This window comes from Podarcis pityusensis (assembly GCF_964106645.2).
Source record: "Podarcis pityusensis genome assembly, chromosome: 8".
Lineage (NCBI taxonomy): Eukaryota > Metazoa > Chordata > Lepidosauria > Squamata > Lacertidae > Podarcis > Podarcis pityusensis.
Genome location: NC_138033.1, coordinates 18,556,823 through 18,581,082, shown reverse-complemented (window position 1 = coordinate 18,581,082; position 24,260 = coordinate 18,556,823). Strand labels below are relative to the sequence as shown.

At 46.8% G+C, this 24,260-nt stretch overlaps 1 protein-coding gene across 1 annotated transcript in view; it reads left to right on the top strand.

Annotated features, from left to right (window-relative positions):
• The window catches only part of NPHS1 (NPHS1 adhesion molecule, nephrin), a 56,523-nt gene extending 33,312 nt beyond the window's left edge, over positions 1-23,211 (top strand). Inside the window, exons 19-30 of the mRNA XM_081018604.1 lie at positions 1,674-1,845; positions 2,792-2,948; positions 7,710-7,861; positions 7,987-8,098; positions 9,397-9,578; positions 10,941-10,997; positions 13,639-13,761; positions 14,573-14,597; positions 15,310-15,400; positions 16,734-16,836; positions 21,340-21,446; positions 22,857-23,211. Coding sequence (XP_080874730.1) covers positions 1,674-1,845; positions 2,792-2,948; positions 7,710-7,861; positions 7,987-8,098; positions 9,397-9,578; positions 10,941-10,997; positions 13,639-13,761; positions 14,573-14,597; positions 15,310-15,400; positions 16,734-16,836; positions 21,340-21,446; positions 22,857-22,985 — 1,410 coding nt within the window. The 3' untranslated portion in view covers positions 22,986-23,211. The remainder of the gene's footprint in view (positions 1-1,673; positions 1,846-2,791; positions 2,949-7,709; positions 7,862-7,986; positions 8,099-9,396; positions 9,579-10,940; positions 10,998-13,638; positions 13,762-14,572; positions 14,598-15,309; positions 15,401-16,733; positions 16,837-21,339; positions 21,447-22,856) is intronic.
• The last annotated feature ends 1,049 nt before the right edge of the window (positions 23,212-24,260 follow it).

Sequence of the window (24,260 nt, the reverse complement as noted above, 5' to 3'; positions counted from 1 at the left end):
CCAGTCGAAGACAATAGGTCAGACTTCAGCTGGGTGATACACACAAAGGTGCATAGGTGGGAGACAGAAAGAAAGAGGAAGAAATATAAATCATACAACCTACCCACAATGCCCTCAAAGAACCAACTAATCCCTCCCCCCACATATAGACATTTTTGTTTCAATCAGTAATTGAAAATGGGGCTGGACTTTTCCATCAATTTTGCATAATTTCACTACTTGTGTAGGCAGATCGTCATAAGACGTGGAACATGAATGGCCATAATCTACTTGGGAAGGGGGAGAAAAAAATAGAGTAATTGAGATACCTGCTGTATCACTTGTGCTCCATGCAGGGCACATGGGCATATGACAGCTGTCATGGGCTGACTGGGAACCCCCAAGGAAACCCCCAGGGGAAGAAGGTTCAGAGCCAGGGAATTGATGGTGGAATGATGATGAGTGGTCAGAGGGAAAAGAGGGACCAGACTGGAAGAAGGAGGTGTCAGAAGCTGGAGAGGCAACAAGGTTTAGTGAGTGGGAAGAAGCTGTGGCAGAGAGCAGTCCAGAATGAGAGGCTGAAGCAGAGGCTGGGGGCGGGGGCGGGGCAAGAGGCAGAGATGAGTCAGGCTGGTGAAGAAGCTGGGGGGGGGGGTTCTCTTCCTGCTGCTGTTGTCAGCTCCCCTTCCCCGCAGGTCTCAGGGCGGTTCACAGTATAAAATTGCAATATAAGATGAAGGTGTGCTGGAGAAGGAACCAGGGGAGGAGTCTTAGAGAGTGATGGGAAGATGGAGACCTTTGGTCCTCGCGACTGCTTCTTTGGGGGCAAGACCTACTGGGAAGAGCTGATGTGATCACTAGGCCTGAGCTGTTTTGATTTCTTTGAATAAAGAAATAAGTAAGTTAGAAATTAAATAGTTATAACAAAAGGGGGAAAAACTGCTATGGAAAACAGCTTGGAATTTTTTTTCTCTGTAGCACCATCTGGTGTTGCATGTTAATAACGCATTCAAATCACTGTTGTTGTTGTTGTTGTTTTACTAATGTAGCTGAGTCCCAGGTGTTTTATTGTTGACCTGCTCCTGACTCTGGCTCCTGATACAAGCCCTGGCTTGTCAAAATAGCTGCCTTTCATTTTTGCTTTGGCTTCGTGGCCATTTGCTGCGACTCTCCACTCAAAGTGCCTAAAGCAGCAAAGGTTTGTGCAAAGGTCCAGGCAGCTTACACAAAAATGACACAGACGGGCGATAGCATTGTCCACCTTAATCCATTATGGCTGCACCATGGTGTGCATTAACATTTCTATAACGGCTGAGAATGCAAGCCTAGGTAGGCCCAGATTAAAAGGGAGCCTCCCCATTTGTCCCATGAGGCTATTTCAATGAAGGTACGTTGACCTGTCCTATACCTAATGTGTATGACATCAGATGGGCAGGTAAAGATGCAGCTGGGCTACAAAGAGGTTTGCAGGTCAGCTGTGGGCTGGGCTTTGCAAGCTCTGACAAGAAGCTGATCATTGGGGCTTGCAAAGCACCTTGCCTTAAAATTATTAAAATTCTTATGAGTTATATTGAAGGATAGAAACTGACTAATATCCAGAATGCAGTCCGGATTTCTGCAGGGAGGCCTCAGTTCTCAAGCATGCTCCAGTCAGTACTAAGAACTGATCCCTCTTATCTTGATATTGTACCCAGAACGATTTGGAGCAGAGCCTGGAAGAGCTGGGGATTGAATTGCAGTCGGATGGGCTGATAGGGCGACTTCGAGTCCAGGAGGCAAAGCGAGCCCATGCCGGACTCTACGAGTGTCAGGCGGACAATGGGATCTCCCCAGCAGCAAGGAGTAGCGCCCGCTTAATTGTTCGATGTAAGTTTCCTCCTTAGTATTTCTGCAGCCCCAACCTCTATATTTTGCCCTGCCCCACCTTCCCTGTGTTCGATGTCCACCATTTATTTCATTCCAATTATATAAAGAGTAAGATATAAAGATATTGGGTTGTAGCCAATGCTGGTCTTACTCAGAGTAAACCCACTGAAATTCCTGGACATGACTAACTTGGGTCTGTTAATTTCAATGGGCCTACCCTGAGTAGCTGACTAGAACACATTGAGATCTATAACACTAGAAGGCTTGCAAACAGTAATAGAGCAACCCAGTGCTCAAAATTAAGCAGGCCGGCTCGGCTTTTTACTTATTGAACAAAATGTATAGATTGCTTAATCAAAAAAAAAGCAAAAGCCCCCAAGCAGTTGTCATAAAATGGCGTGAAATATTTATCAAAAATTACAGCTAAAATTAACATTCCTTTTTGTTTTAAAATGAACATGTGTTATGAAATGATCAAAGATACAGATAAAAGCAACAAAAATTAAATCTGAACCCATGTAATAAAACGCCACAATACATAGCACTGTGTTCAGCTCAGTTCTGCTCAGAGAAAACTCACTGAAATGAATGGGTCTATGTTATTTGTGTCCATTACTTTTACAGGGTCTACTCAGACTAATTTGGGATCCAGCCCCTTGAGCCCGTAGAGTAGGTCCACTGGAAAAGCCCATTAGTTTCAGTGGGTCTGCGTAGGACTCTCATCGGACACAACTCATAATTCATAATACCCACTGATTTACATAAACTTACGCAGTAAAATTGAAACAAGAATTAAATACTGTGGTTTTATTGCTTTTGAAGTTGGAGCTGAAACTCGGGTGGCTGTTGCAAATATGCTCAGTCTCCTCACAGACCATTCCCTTATGAATGATGCAAATACTCTCATGATTTCTTCCTTGTTCTACTCCCCTCACTTGTACCGCAGACCCACCAGAGATCATCAAGAGCCCTGGACTGAGGAAAGTGGCGGCTTCAGGAGATGGGAGAAGCCAGGCAGCGCTCCAGTGCCGAGCCCAAGGTGTTCCCACTGTGCACTTTAGCTGGGCCAAGAATGGTGTGTCCCTTGACCTTCAGAGCCCCAGGTGAGAGTTCTCAGGTGAACAGGTAGGTACTTGGTTCTCAGGTGAATAGGTAGGTAGCAGGGAACCTGATAAAAGGCATGAGAAGAAATAGAAGAATCCGTCAATTCTGATTCTTTCATTTTCTCATTTTCCCAGTCTTAAACTTGGTTCTCCACTTTTCTGTAGCAATTTGCTCCCCCCCCGCTTAAAAAAGGAAAAATAGTGCATGAAAATTCTTGAGCCTTTTGGTGCAAATTTCGCCTGATAAGAACATTTTTGTATGCAATATTGACTGTTGTAGACATTTTTGCAAGCAATTTGCAGAGTGGCTGGTGCAACCCAGCCAGGTACAACAACAACAACAACAAAATTTCCCCATATATAATCCCCATTTGTATATCCACACACTTCCCCCAAATATATGCATTTTTTGTAAAAAATTGTTTGGAGAACTGCGCTGCAAAATCCAGATAACTGCAAATTTCAAAGCCTGCCTGTGTTTCGGTTCTTGTAGTGTTTCGGAAGGAGCAAATCTGATGAAGTTTGACTTTAAATGCGAACTGAATCAAATTTCTCCTCCCATCCTTAGCCAGGAGCGGTTCATCTGTGGGGCGGAGCCACAACAATAATCTCCTGGCGAAAGCACTGCTGCTGTATGCCAAGAAGGGTCTGTGGTGAGGGCAGCGGCAAGGACACGGCTGCACAGATGCACTGGTGGGCGCATTAGATTGGCTCTGCTGGTGCATCTGCCCCAACCTTTCTGCCAATTCCCCCCTCTCCTTCCTGGAACACCAGCAACGCTGCTGATGGGAGGTTCGTGTGGTGGGCCTGCCCCTGCTAGGTGGGCCACTGCTGATATGTGAGGATGCTGTTGAGGTTCATGTCCTGCTCACAGGTTGTTCTGTCATCTGATTGGCCACTGCGAGAACAGGATGCTGGAGTAGATGGCTTGCTATATCATGTCCTTCCCAATGTCCCTATGTCCTTAGTTTGTCTTATAGTGTAAAGGCTATAGCATCATCTCACACTCTCATCCCTTGGTGCCCTCCTAGTTAAGTGCCCCAATAACCCTGGCATCTGCAGGAGCCTAATGTGCAAGTCTTCTGAGATGCATCTGAAATGTCAAATATTGTTTGATTCGAAGGTGTTGCAGGGGCAAGCGTCCAGGGACAAGCATCCTTCCGCCAATCCTGGGGAACCCTGCCTTGCTTGCAGGGCTGGGTTCCCCTTCATCCTGCATGCCTCTGTTGTCTCCCCCTTCCACTTACTCCAAAGTAAGCTCCTCTGTCCTGACACAGCAGAAGAAATAATAATAATAATAACAATAACAATAACAATAATAATAATAATAATAATAATAATAATAATAATTTAGTTATACCCTGCCCTCCCTGGCCAGGGCCGGGCTCAGGGTGGCTAACGCAAAATATAAATTACAATAAAACGTAATAGAAAAAAACAAAAACAATTAAAATACGGCTTAAAATACAGCTTAAAATGCAGCCTCATTTTAGTGTAGCCCACAAATCAAGGCCATAAAGGGAGGAAACATCAGATATTCACCTGAGCCAGCTATCTATGCTGGTCCTATGTGGGCCAGCAAAAAAGCCAAGGGAAAATTTATATGCTGTTGATGGCAGGTGTTCTCGAGGTTTTTTGAGCATGTGTATAGGACCCTCACATTGTTTTCAGGGGAGGGTGTGGGATGCTCATGCAACCTGAGTTGTTTTCATCTCAGAAGGGGGGAGGGCAAGGAAAACCTGTGGTCTGCTGGTGTTGTTGGACTCCAACTCCCATCAGCCCCATGCAGTATGGCCAATGGTCAGGGATGATGGGAGCTGCAGTCCAGAGACATCCAAAGGGCTGCATCCCTGATGTAGGGAAACAGAAGGTGAATAATGGGAGCCGTGCTACTAAAATGTTCAGTTCAGTTCTGGCTCAGATTCAGTTCTGGCCTGAAGTTTGTTCTGACATGGATGCTGGCCAATCGAAGCAAATAAAGACCTGGCAAGAGGTCTGGTAGTCACCTGGACCCAGCCCAGTTCTCATTGAATTGGGAAAAGTTTAAAATACCACTAATGTTCCTGTGCTGATTTGCATAGCAGAATGGGGGTGGAGCAGCTTAACGCGTCTAATTTGTTCCAGCTAAATGTCAGCCATAACCCATAAATAGTATGAAGCATGTCTGAAATTAAAAATAACCAGAACACTTATCTGTAAGTTCATGCTTTATATATAAATTAAAAATGGGATTTTATTTTATTTATTTATCTTTTTTAAAAAAAACATTTCAGGCAAATTCCACTCCTAAACCTTAAAGCAATTTTTATCCTGTTTCCTGCTTTAGGCATTTTAAGGGCAAGAGCTATTGTTGGCTACTAACCCAGATGTCTTTGCTCTACCTACACTGCTGGAGGCTGTGTGCTTCCAAATGCCATTTGCTGGATCCCTCAGAGTGAGAGGAGGATGCTGCTATTCTCAGGTCCTCCTTTTGGCTTCTCCTGGGCATCTGGTTGGCAACTGTAAAAACAGGAGGCTGGATGAGATGGGCCACTGGCCTGATCCAGAAGGCTATTATTATTAAAATTTATAAACTGCCCTTTGTCAAAAAACAACTACAGGGCAGTTTACAACACAGAACATAACAAAAAAATGTATGTGCAAAAAGAACATTATATCTAAAAAAGGTGAAGGTAAAGGTAAAGGACCCCTGACAGTTAAGTACAGTCGCAGACAACTCTGGGGTTGCGGTGCTCACCTCTCTTTACAGGCCGAGGGAGCTGGCGTTTTTCCGGGTCATGTGGCCAGCATGACTAAGCCACTTCTGGTGAATCAGAGCAGCGCACAGAAATGCCGTTTACCTTCCTGCCGCAGCGGTACCTATTTATCTACTTGCACTTTGACATGCTTTCGAACTGCTAGGTTGGCAGGAGCAGGGACCGAGCAACGGGAGCTCACCCCATCGCAGGGATTCAAACCACTGACCTTCCGATTGGCAAGCCCAAGGCTCAGTGGTTTAAACCCACAGTGCCACCCACGTCCCATTAGCATTATATCTATACGATACCCCAAAAAATCCTCAAACCAGTTATATAAATAGGCTCCACCTCTTTGTGGGGACACGTTGCGGGCAAGCCGCTGAGCCTCCCCCCTCAGCGTGGTGGCAGGACTGTGTCCCGCCCTACACTGGGGAGGCCCGGCCATGCCAGGTAGGCAAGCGGGCAATCAGGCGGCTTGGGGTGTATGGCCAGGGCCAATTTAAACCATGGTGCGATGCTGAATCGCCCCTTTTCAGCCTCGCACCCATTAACATTAACCTAAAATTCTGTGTCCTTGTGTCGTTATTCTCATGGGGGTGGCCTGGGGGGCTTTGACACGCAAATGCAATTACAGTGGTACCTCTGGTTGTGAACGGGATCCGTTCCGGAGGCCTGTTTGCAACATGAAAGGAATGCAACCTGCAGTGGCGCGTCTGTGCACACGCGGGTTGTGATTCGCCACTTCTGAGCATGTGCGTGACATCATTTTGCGCATTTGCACATGCACAAGCGGCAAAACCTGGAAGTAACCCTTTCCGGTACTTCTAGGTTGCCGCGGGACGTAACCTGAAAGAACATAACATGAAGCGGACGTAGCATGAGGTATGACTGTATAAGTATAAGGAATGGATGCAAAAATACAGATTCTCCTAAGCTAAGTTATTACCTACTCATCTCAGGTACAACTAAATCAGTGCTGTTTTTCTAGAAAAAGAGGTGCCAGAAGTCACCACAAACACTTCCCTTGTTATAATGACAATGGCGCCCACATGAGAGGTGTCGGAACTGAGTTCCGGCTTGGAAAAAAAGCCCTGACTTTAATACACATCTAACAGTGAAGTCTTAAGAAATAAGGGGGGGGGGGGAATCAGCAGAACAGAAGCACTGCAGAAGGATACACTCTTCTCTCTTTGTAAAAGTAGCTCTTGATCTCCATCCCCGCAGAAAATGAAGTCCTTGTGTTCTTATTGACAGAGTGCTTCATTACATTGCAGCTTGCCTTCAGCTTCTGTTTTCAATGGGCGAACTGAGATATCATTTGTGTTTTGATCTTGAAGTACAAATCTGAGAAGAGCCCTTGTTGCATCAGCCAATGGCCAACCCCCACCCAGCATCCTGTTCTCACAGTGGCCAAACTGGTGCCTACAGGAGCCTGCAAGCAGGAACTTAGAGCAACAACAACAGCCCACACTTGTGACCCCCAGCAATTGGCACTGAGGGAGCAATGACTCTGGAGGGAGAACATAGTCATCGTGGCTGGTAGCCACTGATAGCCCTATCCTCCACAAAAGATCTGGAAAGATTGTCAGTCGGTAGGAGACTGCCTAGCTAGCTCAGTTGGTAGAACATGGGACTCTTAATCTCAGGGTTGTGGGTTTGAGCCCCACGCTAGTCTACCTAAACCACTCCAACTCTATGATTTCTTAAAGGGGTAGCTGAGGAATGGTAGAAGCAGCAGTGACCGAAAGCTGGGTGGGTGGGGAACTTCTCCTGGTCACCTGCAAGACTCACAGAAAACTTGTTGGTGGATGAACAGCAGGTTTGGCAACTCTTGGAAGTCTAGCTGGCATATTCCCTGGAGAGTAGATATCCCTGGAGAGAGTAGATATCCCTGGAGAGCCTGGGCACTCACTCGTTGTCAAATTCATGCCTGGAGGACTAGATGATCCTTGTGGTCCCTTCTAAGTCTACTATTCTAGGATTCTATTATTCTTTTCTACCTGATCTCATTACCTTCTTCCAGGTATACTGCGGCTGCAGAACATGAGGGCTCCCTGCATACCGGCACCTTAACCATTGCCAATGTGAGCGCCGTCCTTGACTATGCCACCTTTACCTGCACAGCCAGCAATGAACTGGGCACAGATACCCTTGACATCCAGCTACTTAGTACCAGTAAGGACATATGGGCTGCTAAGATCTAAGCTGTAGACTTGGCTTGTGTATCAACTGAATATGAGGGGCAAAGACTCACTATCCCTTTTTACAAGTTCTTAAACAGTTCATTTCTTTCTCACCAGGCCGCCCTGACCCACCATCAGGGCTAAAGGTTGTAGGTGTTGCCCACAACTGGCTGGCTTTGGAGTGGAGCCCTGGCTTTGACGGAGGGCTTCAGCAAAGCTTTCGTGTCAGGTAGGAGTCATTTGGCAAAAGCCACAAACATTACTCAAATGGGAATCTTTAAAAATGAAACAGGTCCGTTGTTTAAAACAGGGAGCTATGGGAATTGGTTTGGTGAGGAGATCTCCTGGCTCCTTAACATTTCCAAAGAATCCCTTGTGGATAAGCTTTGGTAAAAAAAAAAAATATTAAGCCAAAATGACAGTGTACGCCCTTGCACTATTAGACTAAAAGTAAATATATCTTTGTCTGGCTTCAGAAAGATGACAAAGTCGATCCCAGAGCAGCTTCCTTGGGGAGAGCATTCCACAGTGGTGGGGACACCGCAGAAAATATTGAGTATTGATCCAGAGTAGATTCCAATGTATAGTTAGCAGAGTAACAACTTAAACACGTTGCAGGATTCCCCAAAAATAGACCAGAGGCAATTGTATTTCATCCAGCAGAGCTTTACTGCTACTGAAGGCAAATGAGCATGATGGTCACAAATCCAATACATTCAGGATTGGCACTGTCCATAAGAAATCCAGTTGCAGCAGACTTAACTTAAACTTACAATAACTTATATAAGACTAAACCCTAACACTATATACAGAACACCACACCAGAAGGAAGAGAGATAGAAAGAAAGAAAGAGAAAGTGAAGACCCAGGCTCCTTCTGGCCTATTATTACAGTCAGCATGACCTTGACTGAAAGAGATAACAGAACCAGTGTAAACCAGCTGTACTCAGCTTCTCTGAAGGAATAACCCAAACATCACGAACCTTCTGCTTGTTTCTTTCACACGGAGAAGCTTGAATGAAGTAGAATAGGAAAGATCTCTACACATCAGATCAATACTTTCTGCACTAAGAAATGCAAACTGACAATTCTCTCATTGCCACCCTCCAAACATCTTTTGGAGGGAGCACATAGAGAAGGGCCTTAAATGTCAACCTCAGGATTAGGTGGTTCATATGGTGAAAAAGTGGTCCTTGAGGTCCCAAGCCATGTAAGGCTTCAGAGGTCAAAAGCAACCCTTTGAGTTGGGTTTGAAACTGATTGGTAGTCAGGACAAGCAAGCCAGAACTGCAACTGTGTGTTCCTCTATCTGTCTGAAAAGCAGAATAACTTACCTGAATATATTTCTTGAACCAAGTACCACCATCAGTTTTACGGTGGGAAGGAGGGAGGAGGCAGTGATGGCCACCAACCCGGATGGCTTTAAAAGAGGCCTCTCTCCAGCAGGCTGAGCGTATGTTCTTATGGGGATGTTGGACATTAAATGCCATTTTTCAATTGCGCCTCTTTTCGCCCACTTCCATCCAGGTACCACTGGCCAGCGGCTCCCAGCTTTAGGTATGTGGATGTCTTCCCGCCGCAGTCTCCTGCATTCACCTTGATGGGCCTGCGCCCAAACACCGTCTACAATGTCTCCGTCAATGCCCGCAATGCCCTTGGTGAAAGTGACTTTGCTGATGGTGGGGCAGGACTGAGTGTCACCACTACAGGTAAGGAGCATCTTGCTGCTTAGCAAGGATGGAGCCAGCACAAGGGTGTGGCTATTAAAGGTCACATTCAACCATACTTTCACTGCATGAGTATACTTGTGTGTAGGCACCTCGTTAGAAGCTTTCAACCATTTAGCAGAGTTTCTGGAAGCAGTGGTCAGCAACTGAAGCTACACCTTGAGAAGAAACACTCAGAGACGCCGTAAAACTCAGTCAAGTGATTTATTGCTTGATTGGTCATAAACGCATCACGGTAGCACTGTATACAATCATTATAGCAACAGCTGTAATGTTTCGGTCCCTCTTTCTCTTTAGCAACAATGTAGGCAGACACAGTCTATCGGCAGTCATGACGCAGCAGCTTGCAGACAGCACTTGTTGGTCAGTCGTCTGCAAAAAGTGAAAACGGAAGTTCTCCTTTTATCGGCACTTCCAGCTGAAGCTGCGCATGCTCTGAGTGCCGCTCCCACTTTCTGGATGAATGACTCCCTAACAGTGGCCTGCACTTCAAGAAGCAATCGGTGATACTGTGTAGTAGACTGAGCATTGCATTTGGACCAGGTTCAAATCTCTGTCCAGTGATCAATTTCTGACCTTGTGCCAGTTGCTCTCTCAATCTTGCCTGCCTTTCATGGTTGCTGTGAGAATAATAAAATGGGAAGGGGTGGAGAGGGAGTCAGGTAAACTACTCTGAGTTCCTAAAGGAAAGTAAGGTAAAGGTAAAGGGACCCCTGACCATTAGGTCCAGTCGCGGACGACTCTGGGGTTGCAGCACTCAACTCGCTTTATTGGCCGAGGGAGCCGGCGTACAGCTACCGGGTCATGTGGCCAGTGTGGCTAAGCCACTTCTGGCGAACCAGAGCAGCACACGGAAACACCGTTTACCTTCCCACCGGAGCGGTACCTATTTATCTACTTGCACTTGATGTGCTTTCGAACTGCTAGGTTGGCAGGAGCTGGGACTGAGCAACGGGAGATGAACCGCTGACCTTTTGATCGGCAAGCCCTAGGCTCTGTGGTTTAACCCACAGTGCCACCCGCATCCCTAAAGGAAAGTATAAGCATGTAATAAGTGAGAAACAGAGTGGCAAAATGATCCTGGATTAACTGTTATGCTAAGCATGCTGTAGAGCTGGGTTACAACAGAAGAGCTGGTTAGCAGTGACTCAAGTACTTGAAAGTGGCAGATTTCTGTGATATCGATTTTTTTCCCTGAGGGTATGGGAATTTGCTTACCCTTCCTGACCCAGTGTATATCATCACATTGATATGACCATCCTTGTATTAGGCAAATTGTCCTGTTCTGATGCTATCAGAATCTGGACGCTATGTTCCATCGCGGTTTAATGTGTTCTCTTCTAGGGAGTGAGGAAGAAACAATTGACAGAGAACCCAAAACACCATCTCTACCTGAACCAGGTACAAAAATGTTAACAACTAGTAGAGTTGAAGTCTATGTTGTTGAGAGAGCCATTTCCTGCTGTGGCCCTCTCTGCCTTGATGCTCTGTTGCAGTCAGGGCTGAATGTATGGATAGCTCAGTTGGTTAGAGTTTGGTGCTGGAAATGTCAAGGTTGCAGGTTCAATCCCCGTAAGGGACAGCTGCATCTTCCTGCATTGCAGGGGGTTGGACTGGATGATCCTCAGGGTACCTTCCACTTCTAGTTATCTATTAATAATTGCTGAATTGCTCAAGTCAAAATGTCGGTGTGTGATACAGCAGTCAGTATCCCAACCACCACTGTGTTCCTTAAAACAGCAACAGATGCAAACCTATGTTTCTAGTCTACAGAGATAGGTTTGCTGTACAATGGTAATACAGTGGTACCTCTGGTTACGTACTTAATTCGTTACGGAGGTCCGTACTTAACCTGAAACTGTTCTTAACCTGAAGCACCACTTTAGCTAATGGGGCCTCCCACTGCTGCTGTGCCGCTGGAGAACGATTTCTGTTCTCATCCTGAAGCAAAGTTCTTAACCCGAGGTAATATTTCTGGGTTAGCAGAGTCTGTAACCTGAAGCGTATGTAACCCGAGGTACCACTGTACACAGGAATATTTTGGAATGCAGAGGGAGCCTGAGTGAGAGAAGAGGTTAGCAGCTGAAGCCTGAGCCCTGTGATGTCCCCAGTGTTTAGTATAGAAGCAGAACAATAGAAAATTTGCAAAGACACAATGCTGATATTTTTCCAGGTCTTCTCTCTCCCTCTCTCTGCAATTTGGATTTTGCTTTCGGTTTCATTTTGGCACCAAGTACAAACAGCTTTGATTGTCGATTGCATACGGCTTCTGGCACATTTAGTTTATTGCACAATGAATGTGTAAAAGTTTCCATTTGATGTGCACGCTCCATCGATATGCTCGAGGCGGTGAGCCTGTTGCAGGGATATTGCATTTTCCAGGCACTCTTCAATCTTTTATACTGGTTGCTTTTGCCAGATAATGGATCAATGGTTGATCAGAGTCTACTGTGCGGGATGTGGAAATGCAAGTATGTTGGGTAGGTTTGCCAGTGTTTTCAGCAGCACCTGCTCCTCTCCCCCCAGGCAGTTATGGGAACTGTAGACATTAGCAAGTGACAATGCTCCATACTGTGTAAAATGTCATGTGATGATTTCTGTAGGTCACAGACAGATTAAAAGCACAGAAGCAGGCCACACCAGACTGTATGGTCAGTTGGCAAACCTCCTCGCTGGCACCAGCAGGAAACTTATTTAAAAAGATAAACCAGTCATTAGTCAATTATCACTCGGAATGGATGAATCTCTCAATTTTGGTTTCTCTCAGTTTCTCATTTTTCTGACCCTAAATGTACCTTTCTGCAGCCATTTGAGATTTTTCTAAAATATACTGAATTCCACGTGAAAACGTGTAAGGGTTCCAGTGCAGATTTCTCATCGGGTTGCCATATATCCTCTTTTTCCAGGACACGTCCTCTTTTTCGTGGGTGTGTAAATTGAGAGTCATCATAGCAATCCACAGTTAAAAGCAGAAGTCGGCAAATGAGTCCTCTTTTCGGCTCTTCGAAATATGGCAGCCCTAGCAAGCATATTTTTGTATGCGGTTTTAACCAGCCTACACATCTTTGCAAGTGATTTCCCCCAGCACAATGCATTTTGTATGTGCTTTCATGAATATATGCATTTATATGCACACTTTTCTATAATATATCGTTTTGGTATGTAGGCACTTTCTCACTGAAATGCAAATGAAATCAAAATTCTCTCTCTTCTCCACTTGTATCACTTAGCACATTATCATACCACTTTGCAAACCAGTGTAGTTTTAATTTCCCTTAAAGGAAAAAAAAGCTTTTCTTTCAAACCTGTGCCCTCTCCCTCCCCTCAGCTGGAGTATATGAGACACTCAGGGTTTGGGGGAAGAGGGGCAGACATCAGGAAGGCTGCAGTAAAACTATTCCTAGGGCCAGCACATGACAATGGGACATCTCTGCCTTCTCCCATCCTGCTCTGTTCCTCATGATACGCTGCCCGAGTAATGTCTCATGGTACAGCTGGCCCTAACAGTTCTGCCCAAATATACTGTTTCCCCAGCCACTCTGGGTGGCTTCCAACAAAACACTAAAATACAACAACCTATTAAACATTAAAAGCTTCCCTAAACAGGGCTGCCTTTAGACGTCTTCTAACAGTTTGGTAGTTATTTTTCTCTTTGACATCTGGTGGGAGGGCATTCCACAGGGCGGGTGCCACTACCGAGAAGGCCCTCTGCCTGCTTCCCTGTAACTTGGCTTCTCGCAGCAAGGGAACCGTCAGAAGGCCCTTGGTGCTGGACCTCAGTGTCCGGGCAGAACGATGGAGGTGGAATAAAATGATGGAGGTGGCTGCAGTAAAAGGAGGACTGCATGTGTAGGGAAGCTTTTAATGTTTAATGGGTTATTGTATTTTGGTGTTCTGTTGGAAGCCACCCAAAGTGGCTGGGGAAACCCAGCCAGATGGGCGGGGTATAAATAAATTATTATTATTATTATTACCATGGTGGCGGCGTGGGAGCTGCTTTCCTCTGTGCCCTCACCTTTTAAACTTTTTCATTCTTCCCCAGTGAGTCCTTTGCTGCCTCTTCCTATTGTTGGGCTCCTCAGCACTTTAGGGGTTCTTCTGATAGTTTCCAACTTGTCCTTCCTGGGCTGTTTACTCTGCCGGCGACATGTCCGAACTCCCAAAGGTAAGCAGAGCCATAGCTCACTACTAAGGAATGGGGCATGGGGAGATTCATACTGTCTGCTCTGCATAAGAGCCCTGGAAACACTGGGCACTGAAGGTAAATTCAGAATCATTGGCTGGCCCTCCAGTTCTAATAACATGAAAAAGGTTTTTGCTCCCTATCCACATTTTTCATGCCATTGCATTATTTTATACACCGCTATCATGTCCCACCTAAGTAGCAAGGAGTGAATCTGTCCAGGTTCTCTCCATTTCTCATTTTCCCAGTCTTCTGTTCAGCTCTCCCTGTTTTCACATCAGCTTGTGATGTCATTTTAAAGCCCAAATGATAATTTGTCAGCATTTTAGTGTGAATTTATATTAATAGACACCTGTGTTTATGCACTTTGTTCCTGAGATATACATTTTTTGCAAAGGAATTTCCCTTAAAGCAATCTATCATTTTCAGGGATATATGCATTGTGCACACACTTTGCATCAGTACATGCATTTTTGTACCCATGTCCTGTGTGGTGTATTGCAAAATCCAGTGAATGGTGAATGTCAAAGAATGACTGCATTTTGCTTTGAGATAAATTCAGAAAGTGTGACTTAGTTGGGTTTACCTTTAGATGCAAATTGAATCCAGTTTCCCTCATCCATTTCCCTTATGTGCATTTTCTCTAAACTCACCCCCTTCCCCTTAATGTTGTAACTTTTTTTGGACTGGGGAGCTGCTCCTTCCACAGTGTTGGACTCCATTGACTCCCACCCACCCACCCACTGCCTGCCTTTGTATGACCTTTCTTTTGTTTCTCTCTCTCTCCTTGCAGTTGATGGAACCCAAGAAGAAGTCAAGTAAGTATTAAGTGGGCAGGAGGGAAGGAGGCCATAGGGGGGCAAAGTGCCCACCACTTTCTCCAGAATTATCTTTTGCACATGTAGCAACTGTGAGACTAGGAGACGCTGCTTAGAACCATCAAGTTGGAAGGGGATGTGGAAGTCATCGAGACTAACCCCATTAAATTCAGGCTCTGCAATGCAGGATGCAACCAGAGCATCTCTGACTGGTGGCGGTCAACCCTCTGCTTTAAATGCCTCCACCACCTCTTGAGTCAGTCTCCACCGTCGAACAGCTCTTCAGGTGAAACCTTTCACAGCAGCACATCCACTTGCTATGTGTGTCTGGAGGGACAATGCACTGACCAATTTTCTTTCCTGGTTATGTGGCTGTTAAAGGCCCAGGAGATCTCCCCCCCCCCAAAAAAAAACAACTTTTAGGGGAAATCAACTGCTTTGAGCACTAGACACCAGTGCCATAGCCTGAAAAGGCTTATAGGGTACCAAGTGGTAGCTAGCGGCTCAATAGGATTCGGAGAATTGAAGGCGGTGAAACCGATGGTAGGTGGATCCAGAGCCAATAAGAGTTGGAGGTGGAGCTAATGAGAGGAAGAGCCACCCTCTGATTGGTTGTAAGTAAGACGGGCAGGCAGGGGCTGACTGAGATTAGTGGGGCATTCCTCATTCGCCCTAGTTGACCACCCTCCCCAGAATGTTGTTGCTATTTCAGGGGAAAGGTGAGATTTGGGAACAACTACGCAGTAAGCAAATGGCTGAAACTCGGCACACGGACAACCCAGCTGGAGGAGCACAGCTCTGAGGTAACTACATCTCTCTGGGGCCTGGGAATTGTGGGTACAACATCCAGGTAGCATGTAGGACCAGAAAAGAACCCAGCCAGGTCTAGTCTTGTGCCTTCAGCAATATCTTCCTTGGCTGATATTAGCAGGTGATTTTTTCATGATATAGAGAATATAGACTGCCTGTTGTGGTCTGCAGATGGTCTGGAGATGCATGGGTGCAGAAGCTGGTACAAAAGGCAGCAACCATGGCAACAAGAGTCCAGGAATACAACAACCACAAAGAAAAATAAATCCATCGGGGTGGGGGTGGGGAACAGCTCTATCCTTTGTTCCCAGTGCTGCTTTTTAAGTTTGCTGTTTTCCCCCCCAAGGGAGGCAAACTTGACATTGAGACAAAGGCAACTGGATCTGCTCACTGGTAACACACATTCAACATCAAGGCTTCAGCCCCCGAAAAAGTAAATGTTGCAGTGTTGTGCAACAAGGTTGTGTTCAACATTAGTCCTACTTGGAGGAGACCCATTGAAATTAATGGACATGAGTAATGTAGGCCCATTCATTTCAATGGTTCCACCCTTAGCTGGGTACAATGCACAGTCAGTTTTACAGGAACTTCAGAATTCTGCATCAGTCAATCCAATTTCTGTAATAGGGATAATTTACACCAGCCAGTGAAGTTTAGCACAAATTGTGGGAGGCAATTAAATGTATGAATCTTTGTTACTCACTTGTGTGGTTAAATTTAAAATATTTTACCTACAGATTCAAAGGTCTGTTACCATGTTCCATGCAGCGGCAAGGAGGACACAGGCAAAATACTGTAGGGTAGAAAATGCAGCAAGATAGTTTCATACTAAACAGAGTCACCTCCCAATAGGCCAGCCTTCACCAACCAGGTGCCCTCCAGATGTTTTGGACTACAACTCCCATCAACCCAAGCAGGCATGGCAGGACTGGCTGGGGCTGATGGGAGTTGCAGTCCCAAAACATCTACAGAGTATCAGGTTGGCCAAGGCTGTTGTAGACCATGGTTTCCAGACTCTCTCTCTCTTTTTTGGTTTTGTTTCCAGACTCTCCATGATCAGGGTCAACCTTCATAGGAGTGCAAGAAGTTTGATGTTGCTTTGAAAAAAATATCACAGTAGACCTTAGGATTTTGAGCTGCCAACAAGGGCTCTGATAGATTCCTAGTGAAAAACTGCCTAGTACCTGAGAAGTCCCCTATGTGAAAGTTAGATGGCTGGAAGCCACCAAAGAAGGGACAATGGATGGGGTCAGTGGACCTGATACAGGCAGTAGATATAGTCCTTTTTCCTGGGAATAGAGCTGGTTGTTTGCTCTCTCTCTGCAGGGCAGCTCTCCCAAGACAACATCAACCGGCACTGAGGCTACTGCAAGGGGCTGGTCCCAGCCAGGCCACCACACTGACAGTGAGATGGATGCTAGTGTCACAGGTGGGTGGGTGCTGACATGTTATTTCTCCTCTGCCCGCTTTTTCCTCTAGGCCACAGTACCATAATCTGGAATCACAGCAAATCCCAAATATCAGTGCTCTGTTTCAGCACTAGGGTGATATTCTCATCTGGGCAACTTTCAGTGGGTCATGTGTCAGTGGTGGGAGAAGCAGCACATTTAGTTTCTGCCTTTGTACATTAGGCTACACTCTCTCTCACTGTCTTCGTCCAAACAAGCAAGAGGAACCATCAGAGTTTAAGGATACATTCCAACCAGGCAAAATGCTCAGGGGGAGAAGTAGGACCACTGAGAGGTGGGGCCTGGGGAGAATTCCAAGGACCAGGCAGAGAGTGGTCCATCCTTGCTCTTGAGGAACAATCTCAGGTCCCTGAAGGCAGGCTTCCTTCATCACTGCAGACCCCGATATTGCACCCACAGGGCTTGGTGTTGGAATTCTGCCTGGGTCAGAGGAATGTGCGTAGGCACCGGCAGATATTCCTGTCGACCTCCCCGCGTCTCCACCACTCTGCTGATAAGCAGGCGAGGTCCGGCGATTCTTCTCAGATGTATGAGAGGAACACACCGTTCTTCCTCTCTCCCCTTTGGTGTCCCCAGGGAGGGGAAAGAAGCAGACAGAAAACTATTTACATCATTTATTTCTGCCTCTTACATCAGTACAGAGAATCATGTCTGCACTCAACAACAGCTAGAAGAAAACTCCTCCCAAGTACATCCAGTACGGGTCATATGACACACACACACTGAGCTAACATCCGGTGCTCAGTACAGAATGGACTGCCCCTTTGTTCCCATGGCAACAGTCACAAACATCCTGTCTGGCTTTCCAGCCACAAGCAGCTGGTTGAGCTGCTAGAGCCTTTGCTTGCTGCAGCATTGGTGCTTTATGGTAACATACTCCCCCTAAAGTATCAATGTGTGCTGCGAGCAAAGCGTCATCCAGAGAAGAAAACAAACAGTTGTTATATTTATAACATTCCCCTGTTGTTTCAGTTCCACCCTTGGAACTACCCGCCACTGGTTTAACCAATGTACCTCTCTGGTTGTGTGACTTCGCATTACCTTGGTTAACAACTCTCTGTTGTGCCTTTGTCTCTGACTTAGACACTGCTTCAATCTGTCCTTGGTCGTTTACAATAGCAACATATGCAACAGCTAAGTTAGCAAACTCTTTTGAGTACCTCTTTGGTGGTACACCCTTTGTAACTCTCTCAGACCTGCGTATAAGGTTCTGATCCTCTGTGCTCACTGGTTCAACCTTTGAACTCTCTGGAGAACCAGTACTAAGCTTAATCAATGGTTCATCCTCCTCTTCTGAGGGTCTAGTCATTATGTGAGATTTCCTCTCAATGACTGTGACAACTGAGCTGTCTGAGCTATCGCTGTCATCATCAGTACTACTGAACTCAATAAGATCAAACTCATCATCATCATCATCAGAATCGTTTCCTGTGGGAAATGTCTGTTCTACAACCCGCTCTTGCTTTGGAGCACTCTCTAGAAACTTTGTGAGAATCACCTGACCAGATTCAGACAAAATTACTCTGTAGAGACCCTTTTCATATCCCACAAAAATGCCTCTGGCATTCTTTACTCCACCTGGAGCTTCTGTTCTCACATGAGACCCGAAAACCTTAAAATAGGCAACAGAAGGTTTTCTATTGAACAGCTTCTCAAAAGGAGAACATCCCAACTCTGTTGAGACTTTTCTCAGCCACACATGAAGATAGGACGCTAGCGACTCGGCCCAATATTCATGTGGCAAATGTGAACTCAGCAATTGCGCATTCATCCCTTTTGCAATTCTTTGTTCACTTTCACACAGACCCCCCTGTTCCACGCTTCTTGCGAAACTGCCACTTTGTGGTCTATCCCTTTTCCATCCAGGAACTTCTGAAACTTCTGTAACAGAAAAACTTGTTTGTCATCTGTGAAAAGACAATCAATGTTAGCATCATGCATACTTTTAACCTTGTCACAAAACTCCTGAAACTTTTCTAAAGTTTCTTGCGGTTTCTCCATCATATAAACCCAAGAATAATTTGTGAAACAATCCACACACACAAGGTAAAATCGTGCACCGCCTCTAGATGGTTCTAGAGGACCAATCACATCAGCATACACCCGCTGAAATGCTCTGTCGACCTTCTTGGTCTTGGTGCTCACACTGGTCACGCCTGCAAGAGAGATTTTGTTAGAAACAGAAGAATTACATTTCATGTAATCACTTTGATCAAAAGTCAACAAATACAGTCCATCTTTCTCTTTGGCAGTAAGAAACAGTTCTCCATCTTTGTAGATCTTGCAGCTTTTAGCATCATAGGACAGTTTCAGTCCTTTCTTTGCAATCTGCGACACGCTCAGCAGATTAAATCTCAGTTCTGGAACCAGGTAAACATTACTTATAGTCAAGTTCAGACTCTCAAGATACACAGTCCCAATTCCAGTCGCTTCCAACTCCTGACCGTTGGCCTGTTTCACAGTGAAGCTTTGCTTCTTCAACGTCGAAAACAGTCCTCTGTGTGGGCACATGTGAACCGTTGCGCCCGTGTCAATTATGAACGAGTTCCCAACATCTGGCGTGGTTCCTTTCGCCATCATAGCCTTTGCAGGTTTCACCTGGCACTTGGTACGGCTTTTGCCTGACGCCTGAGGCTTCGTAGAGCTGCTCTTTGCTCCTCTTGACTGGCGCGGCTTCTTACAGTTTCGCTGTAGATGCCCAGTCTGTCCACAATTGTAGCATCGGACAGCACTCAATGCTACACCATGCTCCCCAGTAGCATCAGCAGTGGGGGAATTAGAACTCTGTTCTTCCCTCCCCCTGTCTTTTTCTTCCAGTGCAGCAAGTCTGTCGTGTTCATTCAGGACCACAGCACAAACTCTCTCCGCGGTCAGCTGCGCGGCCGGTAGGGAACCAAGCTGACTGGCAACAACCTTGTAGGTGCGGCTAAGGCTGTTTATCATCATGAAGCAAAACACTTCCTCCTGAAGACGGAAATTGCGTTCCACCATCTGTTGACGCAGAAACTTCATTTCTGTCAGGTGCGCTTGAACATCTCCATCAGGCGCAAGTCTCAGATTGGTCAATTTCTCAAAATACAGCAACGCTGAAGAACCAGCATCTCTCTGATGCGTTGTACGCAGCGTGTCCCATACCTCTTTCGCATTTTCTAAATGCTGAACATGCACCAACTGATCATCTGAGACACACAGAATTATAGCAGTCCTGGCCCTTACATTCTGTGACTCCCAACCTCTGGTTGGTGCTGCAGGGATGGGGTTTTCAATTACATCAAAAAGCCTCTGATTCTGCAGCAGGGCCTTCATCTTTACAGACCAAGATGAATAATTGTCACTGGTTAAGGGAGGTGGGCAAGGCAAAGCTCCTTTCTTGGCATCCATCTTGAAGCCAAGCCTCTTCAGCTTTCCAGCCCACACTCTCAAACAAACTGTAAAATCCAACAGTCGTTTTTTTTCTTTCTCACGCAGCAAACTGCAAATTGTTTACGCTCTTTGCACCTGGCAGCTAAACTCTGGCTGCTATTGAAAAGTCCCTTCCAAGAGCTCGTAAACCTTGTAGCCAAAACATTCTCTGGTTTTGTTTCGCTTTCCCAGGCTTACACGCAGAGTCCAGCCCCTTTGCCAGTAACTTTCCGTTACCTAGCAACAATGCATTCCAATAGGACTTCTTATCTACCACAAAAATTTGTGGAATGCAGGCTTCAGCTTTCAAGCTGCAGGCCTCTTCCTCCGGAGCTTTTGTTTTCTTTGAAACGCAGCTCCGTGAACCAGGGAATTAATCTTCCTGCGTTCACACTTTTAGCCCGAAATGCAGCATACCTTGAACTTTGTTGCTCTGGAAAACACCTCTTCTTTCCACCAGCTGTCTGTGGAGCCTCTGGCTGCTTTCAGACGCTTCTTTTCCTCCTTGGAGCAGAGGAGGACAATCCACCAGCCTCTGATGCAGATGTCCGATGAATCGCAACCATCCGAAGGCTGCCACTGTTGGAATTCTGCCTGGGTCAGAGGAATGTGCGTAGGCACCGGCAGATATTCCTGTCGACCTCCCCGCGTCTCCACCACTCTGCTGATAAGCAGGCGAGGTCCGGCGATTCTTCTCAGATGTATGAGAGGAACACACCGTTCTTCCTCTCTCCCCTTTGGTGTCCCCAGGGAGGGGAAAGAAGCAGACAGAAAACTATTTACATCATTTATTTCTGCCTCTTACATCAGTACAGAGAATCATGTCTGCACTCAACAACAGCTAGAAGAAAACTCCTCCCAAGTACATCCAGTACGGGTCATATGACACACACACACTGAGCTAACATCCGGTGCTCAGTACAGAATGGACTGCCCCTTTGTTCCCATGGCAACAGTCACAAACATCCTGTCTGGCTTTCCAGCCACAAGCAGCTGGTTGAGCTGCTAGAGCCTTTGCTTGCTGCAGCATTGGTGCTTTATGGTAACACTTGGTTCTCCAGGTCAGCACGAGTATGAGGAAGTGAGGCTGCCCCGGCAGTATGAAGAAATGAAGCCTCTGTATGAGAGATGGTACCCTCAGGAGGAACCGTGGATTTATGAGTATGCTGTGAGTACCTGGGGAAGAGGCTTAACAGTGGGGGAAGAGTCACAATGGACTCTCCTTCTGAACCAAGTCCACAGGACTTGTCCTCTCTTGTCTGTTTCATTGTGAGTCATGGATCCCCTTGTTTCCTCCACCTTCCTCATTTCAAAAAAGACACCCAAAAGGAAGTCAGAGAGTGTCCCATCTTAGCCCCATAGTGTATATCATACAGGAAGATAGGAAGATGCTTTGCACTGAGTTAGACCATTGGTCCATGTAGCTCAGTGTTGTCTACACTGACTGGCAGTAGCTCACCAGGGTTTCAAGCAGGAGATTCACCCAGCCGGGGATTGAATTTGGGAACTTTCTACCAGCGACCAGATTTGCCCAATGAGGAGAGGAAGTAGACTGGCAGCTGCTGGACTGGTAGAAAAAAGGACTCCACAACCTTTTTTTCAGATTGAAAAACAAGTTCTGGAACATAGAAAGTTGCCTTATACTGAGTCAGGCTGGTACGGCCTACTCTGACAGGCAGTGATTCATCTCAGCCAGAGGTCTCTCCCACCACCCCAGGTCCTTTTAGCTGGGATGCCAGGGGTGGAGCCTGGGACCTTCTGCACATAGAACCCTCTGCCTCTGAGCTATAGCCCTGCCTCCTTAGGAAACTGCTTCACACAGAGTCAGATCAATGGTCCATCAACTCAGAATGGTCAGTGCAAGGAATGGGGAGCCTGTGGCCTTCTTGAAGTTGTTGAACTACAGCTCCCATCATCCCTGATAATTGACCATGCCAGCTGGGGCTGATGGGAGTTGCAGTCCAACAGCATCTGGAAGGCCACAAGTTCCCCATTCTTGGTCTACACTGACAGTCAGCCACTCTCGATACTTTCAAGCAGGAGTCTTGCCACGTCTTGGCTGGGATTAGAATCCTAGAACTGTAGAGCTGGAAGGGACCATGAGGATCATCTAGTCCAACCCCCTGCAATGCAGGATTCATTCACCCAATGCAGGGCTCAAACCCACAGCCCTAAGATTAGGAGCCTCACACTCAACGACTGAGCTATCCACAGGGATATTTTACCTGTTTTCTATTTTAGGATTGAACACACAAAGCAGATGCTCTGCCACCAAGCTGTGCCCTTTCTCATGACAGGAATGGGGGCTGGGGCTTTGGCCTTGATAGATGAGGCCAGAATCCATTTAGCCCAGCTCTTGTCTGTCAACCTGGGCCAACCAGATGCAGGACATGTAGGCAATGGCCTCCTGCTGTTTGGCCTGCGTGGCTGGTGTTCAGAGGTAGAGTGCTCCCACACATGGCGGCTCCATTTAGTTACAGTGGTGGTGAGTCACTGACACCTCTGGCCTCCACCCATTGTCTCCTGCAGTTGGGAAATGGTAGGGAACCTCAGCAGGTCTTTCTTCCCTTATGTCTAGGGTGATTATCAGCGAAGGAGAAGATCAGTGGATGGCTATGCGGAAGTGACACAGGTCTATGACCCTGTGGCAGATTTTCTGCCCCTGGATGGGGAGCTGCCTTTTGAGCAACGAGGGGAGCTGGTCTGAGCAAAAGCTGCAGCAAGGCTGCTTCTGATCTGTCACCCAGGATTCGAATCCTTACTCAGCCATGAAGCTTTGCTGGGTGACGCCTTGGGTCAGGCATCGTCTCTCAGCCTAACCTACCTCGCAGGGTTGTTGTGAGGCTAAAATGAGGAGTGGGGGGGGGGGATAAAGAACCATGCACACCCGTGAACTCCTTGGAGGAAAGGTTGCAATAAATAAATCTACCATATATTTTTGAAAGTGATTTGTTTGCTCGCTGTGAATTTGGACACATTGGAAGACACCGCAACCCAATTTCAGATGATGGCTCTGAGATTGAAGAGCAGCTTTCTATCTGCATTTGGATACAATCAGGTGCCATTTTGAATCAAGATGGTGGACTGAAAAGAGGTGCTGACTTGCGCCCAATATGGAGGGGCCCCAGCATGTGTTGTGTGTGACTGTTGCATTGTCTAGAGGAGGCCACTGCCCCCATACCTGGCCTGAGGAGAGAAGGTGCTGCCCCACATGTGCCTCCATCTCCCCTACTGCTCCTTGGCTACCACTGCCACCTCCTCAGGGACATGCCACCTTCCTTTTCTTCCCCTGGACCTTCCCCTTCAGGCAGCCATGAGGGGGAATGCAGGCAGCAGCAGTGCCACCTCAGCTCTACTCAGCCTCCCCACATCCCAGAGGTACATTTCAGGAGCAGAAGGCCCCACAGCCCTGACTGCTGCTCTCCAGCGGCAGTGGCTTCCTGCCTGACACAGCCCTTGCCTTGCTAGCAGCCCAAGATGCTCCCTCCACAGACCCTTAGCCTGGCTCCTGGCATTCTTCATTCACGGAGAGCTGCCTCTTCCTCTTCCTCCCTGCGTTTGGCCTCCTCCACCCCCTGAACCTTGAGGGGACCCGTTCCCCTGCCAACAAATATTGAGGGGGCCAAAGACACCTCGGCCCCATAGAGTTGGCGTGCCTGGGACCGACCCATTCAAACCTGCCCTGATTTCAACTGCTGATTTCAAAGCTACACTGCGCTTTTGCTTTCTCCGGGTTCCTGAGAAGCACCAGGTACACGGCTGGTAGCAAAATGAACAAATTATCTGGGGTTTGGCTGCGTGGCATGAAGTCGCTTCTGATAGCAGACCTCAACCCTTCCCTCTCTTGTGTTTCTATTCCCTCTTTTCCTTGGTCGTGGGGCTGAGTGGTCCAAGAATGCTGGCAGTGAGACAAAAGCGGAAGCAGGCAGGCGCTGATGGGTTCACAGGTTCTGCACCGGGGCCGGAGTGTAGGCAGTGTGAG